At 36.4% G+C, this 6,819-nt stretch overlaps 1 protein-coding gene across 1 annotated transcript; it reads right to left on the bottom strand.

The window, feature by feature from the left end:
• Positions 1–411: 411 nt before the first annotated feature.
• Positions 412–4,243, bottom strand: LOC137003675 (erythroblast NAD(P)(+)--arginine ADP-ribosyltransferase-like). Its single transcript, XM_067363915.1, has 3 exons — positions 4,191–4,243; positions 1,216–1,309; positions 412–1,146 (listed from the first exon to the last, which is right to left on the bottom strand). The coding sequence occupies exons 2-3, from the start codon at positions 1,261–1,263 to the stop codon at positions 412–414; spliced, it is 783 nt and encodes a 260-aa protein (XP_067220016.1). The 5' UTR covers positions 1,264–1,309; positions 4,191–4,243.
• Between the last annotated feature and the right edge of the window lie 2,576 nt (positions 4,244–6,819).

The raw sequence follows: 6,819 nt of genomic DNA, 5'->3' as shown, positions 1-6,819 counted from the left end.
CACATGCGACAGCTGATGACATAACACCTAAGCACACCCTCACGTGATAATTATACACACACACAAATCCAAGGTGATTCACCGGTGAATGTGAGGATAAACTTTTAAGTTTCAAACATTCAAAAATATTTTGCACAGTTGTATATCTATGAATTGTGTTTTACATTTGTGAAATGTATTTTATGAATATCTAATTTTATTTTGCGCACGTGAATTGTATATATATATTTTTCGTGCATATGAATTGTTTTTCGAGCACATTAATTGTTTTTTGTGCACGTAAATTGGTTTCATGCATGTGAAATTGACTATGTATGTGTGCATTGTGTTTTTTGTGTGAATTATTAATGAGACTAATCTGCTTCCATATCAAAGCACTTTGTTCAGCTTAGTGCAAAACATAGTACTTCTTTATGAACGTGGTCTCGTGAATAGAGCACAGTTCAGGTCGCTTTGTGTTCCAGTGCTATTTAAAGTGTATACAGTTTCACACCTAAGATTTTTAAAATCTCTTATTGACTTGACATCAGTGACATTAAACATCTCATACGGAGGAATCAGCACCTCTTGCTCACGAGGAAGCTTAGAATATTTTGTCACATTTGCACCGTAACAAGTGTAGATCTCGAAACAAGATACATTTCCAAAAAACTTAGCTCTGTTAAGATTATAGGAGGAAGATGCAAATTGACCAAAACGAACTGTTGTGTTCTTTACACTCTCATTAAATCTAACATTTGTATTACGATAAGTTAGAATACATTCATCTTGTGTTTCCTTTAGAATCTGTATTGCTTTTGCTAACAGAAAGTGAAGTGAATACCATTTGTATGTGTCGTTTGTGTAGTTTTGTTTACCGTAACGAGTGTCATTATTAAAAACACCATAGACTTTTCTGTCTGTGTACACACAAATGGCGATTGAATGATTCTTTGTCATGTTATGTTCTGGATTTGTAGAATTTTTTTCACAATATTGCCAAGATCCTTTAAAATCAGATTCAGAGCTGTTGAGCTCCCTCTTCAAATATTTTGTCTCCACCTGTTGTGTCATGTTCTCTGTACAACCGTCATATTCATCATCAACAGAATTCAGTGCCATATCCAGTGGAAATATGTGTCCTTCAGAAGCAGCAGTTCTGTGATCCTGCAGCAACAGGAATCATAATGATCAATCAGTATTCATGTCTGTATTCATACCAGAACACAAGCTCACCTGTCCTAGAGTAGCTAAAATGAGAAGAGCTTCAATGATCAGCAACATCTTGATTTATTAAAATCCCTCAGATGATCTATATATAGTGCAGATGCTGAAAGACAAGAAACACAACAGGTAGTTTAAATTCACCGACATGTTGGTCAGTGTTTGCTTTAGTTGGGCTCTTGACACTTGACGTTTGTTAAAGGTACAATTTGTAAGATATTCGCAGAAAAATATCCAAAAACCACTAGGCTAGTGTTATATATTTTGTCCAGCTGATTACAAACAATATCTCTAATGTTTTCAACTACTTGTAAATCATGAGAAAATTCCCATTCTAAACAGTGACACGGGGCAGTGCAGTCGCCTGTCAATGACGCAGTTACCCTTTGTTACCGCCTTTACTGACGTAGAAACCACATGACAACAGTGCCGTGGACGAATGCGGAAGTAGTGTCTAGCGTCCAGCAAACCACTAGCTTGCTTCAAGCAGTTCCTTATTTAGTTCTTGCACGTTTTATGGTGGATTGTGTTACTTATTTATGGAACATAATTACTGTTTACCATCTGCCGCTGGTTCTGTCGACAAGGACAGCTCCCGTAAACGTAAGCGTACGGGCCAACCAAACGACCCAAGAAGAGTTTGGGACAAGAGGAGAGAAAGAGCGAGGATCAATATCGGTGTTGCATTTTCCAGATGGAGAAAGCTTCACGACAAACTTCACCTAGAAAGAGATGCCGATCTCGCTTGTGTTTTACTGGACAGGTGAGTTGTTTTGATTCGTATCTTTACAGAAAACGTATGCCATTATAACGATCAACACGATTAGTATTATGGGGCATACACGCCAAACGCGGGGCATCGCGTCTTTAGACCCGCGCGAGGACGCGTCTGATCCATAGTCTGATCGCGTCTTTGCATTGACTTTGTATGTAATCTACTCGCGCAAATCGTTGAACTCGCGTTTGCTATGTATGCCCAATTATTGTGTTTGAATGTACACAAGTGTATATATTTGTTGAACAAGTGGTAATCGTTTTCATATCATCTGACTAAACAGTAATCAATTAATTTACTGTCAAACTATATTTGCTGTATTGTATTGCAATATAGCATGACGCAATATGTAATGGTGGCATGTGAAAATTGTCTTTTTCAGACACTTACGAAATCCAGTATTGGATAGATTTTGTTAGTTACTGTAGCAGCTACAGTATAGTTATCATAATTTTACATCATAACCTCACAATAAAAATTGTGCTGTCAATACATATGGTAAAGCGGAAGCAGCGCCGGCGATTGTGGCATAATAAAAGTTCTGCTGCTCATGAGGCGTGTGTTGCGCAATTGCTCCAGCTCCTCGTTCAGCTCCCACAAAACTCGGCCCTGCTCTGCTTCATACTACAGTAATGTTAATAATCGCATTCATGAACATGATTTCTTCCCAAGTCCTATTGCACTGTCTGTTGAGGTGGAGACCACATGTCCCAAGATTCCACACTCAAACTTGCCGTCATCAAGCTACGCCTTTGTTTTGAATAGGCCTCTAGCAACCTCTAGCGGACAAAATTATCACATACTGCACCTTTAAGTTGCTTCTTTTTCAGCAATCGCAGGTGTTTTTAGAAAACATTTATGCATTGATAAAGCAGATCAACGTGTTTGTTTTATCGGTTAAATGGCTGCATTAAAATGGTTTAAACAACTGCTTTTTCTGTAACTGTTAACTTAGGGAATTGAAGCATTATTGAAAAGCTTTTAAAGTATCAGCTGATGTGATAAAGATTATTTGTAACACCATTGTTGCGTTTCAGATGCTGAATGTTGATGTCTGTGAGTGTATAAATAACACTGTCATTGTTAACGTTCTGTTTAAAACATGTTTTGTGTCATTTATACACAGACATCAACATCGGCATATGAAACACAACAGTAGTGACATGCTTCATGCTAGCATACAAAACACATTCATAGCTCCCAGCATGCATTGCAACATTAAAAAATTATGCAGCCGAATTATTAAACCTCACTGTTGAGATTTGTATGATGAGTTCTGATGTCTAAGTGTGTCTCAACATCTTAACTTTCAAATAGTTTTGGACAATCTTACACAAATCACTACAGTATTACAAATTATCTTTATCATATCAGCTGAATTTAATACTTTTCAATAATGCTTCAATTCTGTAAGTGAGCAATTACAGAAAAAGCAGTTGTTTAAATCACGTTAACACTAGAATAGCCACTGGGTAAATTTTAACCGTAGCTGTTTTTCAAATGTACATAACAGGTCAAATCTACTGGCTATATAAATGCCTGTATTTTTGCACTGTCATTTTCGCATCCCCTTATGTTTAAACATTGTACATTGCTAGGCAACACATTTCATTCACTGAATTAGCGGTTATTGGTTCATAAATAAAGTCACAATGAGTAAAAGCTGGCGATTTATGGATGCCAAAGAGGTAGAAGCCCTAAATGCCATGAGTGATGGAGAGTCTGATGGTGGTAAGATCAGCATCTGACAGCGATCCAGAGCCTCCGAGAAAAATTAGACTGAGTCTGTTCGTCATGACAGGATTTTAGGTATACAAGCGATCCCTGGCGGTTCTAGTGTTAATGCAGTCATTTGACCATTAAAACAGACATGTTGATCTGCTTTATCAATGCAGAAATGTTTCTGAAAACACCTGCAATTGCTGAAAAAAAGCAACTTAACAAACATCAAGTGTCAAGAGCCCAACTAAAACAAACACTGATCACCATGGTGGTGACTTCAAACTAAACATTTTCAACCAAACATGTTTCAGGAACATCATACCTTTTAAAACACATTCCTCTAACATCCAGAAAACTGGACACTTTTTTTACGTTCCCAGAACCAACACTGAATATTTAGAGGACGTTCTTATAACAAAAAAATTGTTAGCTGGTGTACTCACCCTGTTACAACACTCCTCTAAATAAAATAAAGAAAATTCTGACAAACCTGAAGTGAATCTGGATTCCAAACAGCAAATGAAAGTTCTGTGCTGAATATCACATAAGATGTGCGTCCGATGACAGATGAAAGAACGCTGTGTTCTTTTGCTTTATGGTACACTATGCAGTGGTCTTAAACACTTACGACTCTAGATTTCAGCCAATCAGAGGGTATTTGTAGGCTGCTGGTTTCCAGTAAATCACGTGACATTTAGGAGACAGCAGCATTCTCAATCTCTGTGTCTGCACTTCTGGCATTTTCAAATGATGGAAACTCTGTTGCACACAAGGGCTACATCCGAAAACTGGAAAATGCTGCCTTCGGGGGACACATTTCAAGGTAGGAAGGCATCAAGGCATGTCCGAATCCAATGATAGCTTCACTTCCTGTCTCATGAAATGCCTTCATCAGATCAATTTTTGAAGGCAGCATAGATGTATCCTTCGCTGCCTTTTATATCCCACAATTCTATGTGTTCCATTCATGACAGTTGAGATAGAAAAATAAAGATGTGTCCGACAGTTGCATTTGCTGGTCAGTTTGTTTGTAAATGACTTTAAAGAGTTTATGGTGGTCTCACACTTAATTCTTCACTATATTTCTTATAGGAAACTTCTGCCTGAGTGCCTGCGTGAATGATTCAGCATAGACAGTTGGCTGTAGATCAATAAATGTCCGCAGTCAATGAGAGGAGAGCTTTAGTGAGGGCGGGGCTGCAACAATGTATTATCTGCTCAAATTAATGAAAACGTCACACGGCAGGTGGATTTACTGGCAGAATACTGCATTCAGTACAACACAAACCCAATAATCAGCAGGACATAATCAGTATTAAACCTTGTGAAAAACTGTAGCACACGAGTACTGGCTACAGTATGAAATAATGCCAAATAGCCTATGCAAACACCATGATTAAGGGTTTTCCATTTATTTTAGTTGATAACGTTTCACAAAGCCATTACATAATGCAATAATCATCCTCCATAATGGGTCACACAGCATCAACTTTATAGACTGTTGTATTTTAACCTCACTTTAATCCATAATTTTTGTAACCCAATATTACAAGAATAGATATAGGCTATAATGTCAAATGGATAAACAGACAGACAGAAAGATAAATGTTTCAATATTTTTTTTTAACAATTTTTTTAACTTCAATGATATTTTGATATTTCCAATAATTCTGCTACATGTATGGCTTTCAGATCGTACGCTTCAATAATCTATTTAGTTCATGTTTTAGCAGCTTGTACACATTAGAACACTTCAAATAAAATGGAACTTTTTTAACAGGAAAAACATATTTATTATTAGACATATTACAATAATACATTAACAGCTGGACAAGCGATCGCTTCTTGAAGGGACAGTACACCTAAAATCTGTCATCACTTAATCACCATTGTGTCGTTCCAAACCTGAAAGACTTTCTTTGAAAGTTAAACTTATGAAGAATATGTTCTAGCTGCTCGTTTTTCACAGTGAACATCTTAAATCTCGCCCTTTTCCTCAAACAATCATATGACTTCTGGAGACTTTGAATGTGTACAGTTTAAATACATTTCTGTTGTTATATAAAGTAATCAGCATAAATGAGTACAGCCAAACAAATACAAAAGATATATAACATACAAAAGATATAATATAGTCATTAATATCTGTAAAATAAGTAAATTAGCCAATTTTGTTTAGGCAAGGCATGCAATTTTATTTATATAGCATATTTTATACACATTAGTAATTCAAAGTGCTTTACATAAAGAGAAAACAAATACAAAATAAAAAAAAAAAATGGAATGCATAAGAAATAAAAATAACAGTAAAACAGAGAATACCCCTATCTGGATGAAAGAGTCAGTCAGAATATGTAGCCACAAGGGCTAATTCAACTTAGTTTTCTGTCAGAGCGGATCTAAACGTATCTTCTTCACGCTGATAACTGTAAAAATATTTATATTTGTCAGGTAGCTGTGCGTTTAAACAGTACTGTTACTGTTTAAGAGTTTGACTATTTTGCTATTACTGGGGACTTGAACATCCATATACTGTAGATAATGCAGAATTCAGTATGGCAAAAGAAATCATAACTGTTTTGAATACTTTTGATCTGACTCAGCATGTACATGGACCCACACACAATCGTGACACACTCTAGATTTAATTATTAGTAAGGGTCTAAACATTTCATCCACTATCATTAAGGATGTAGCACTATCTGATCATTTCTGTATTTCCTTTGATTTATTGATCTCTCCGAATGTTGAAGCTAGATCTATCTCGGTCAAAAGGCGATTCTTAAATGAGAATACTAGTGTACTGTTTATGAAGGCTATATCTTTAACACAAAGCATATCTGCAGACTCTGTTGATTTTTTCTTTGATTCTTTTAACTCAAAAGTACAGAATGTGATAACATTGCTCCTGTGAAAGTCAGGAAGAAAAGTGGCAGACAAAAAGCACCGTGAAGAAACTCAGCATCAGTGCAAAATATGCAAAGACAATGCAGAAAAGCTGAGCGCATGTGGCGAAAGACAAAACTTGAAATATATTGAAACATATTTAAAGATATCCTTCATGCTTTCACTGTGTGTAACGAAGGCGGGACTCAGGTAGGGATCCAAATGCAAAGCTT

Source organism: Chanodichthys erythropterus, chromosome 3, assembly GCF_024489055.1.
Source record: "Chanodichthys erythropterus isolate Z2021 chromosome 3, ASM2448905v1, whole genome shotgun sequence".
NCBI lineage: Eukaryota > Metazoa > Chordata > Actinopteri > Cypriniformes > Xenocyprididae > Chanodichthys > Chanodichthys erythropterus.
This window is presented reverse-complemented; position numbering and strand designations above follow the sequence as displayed.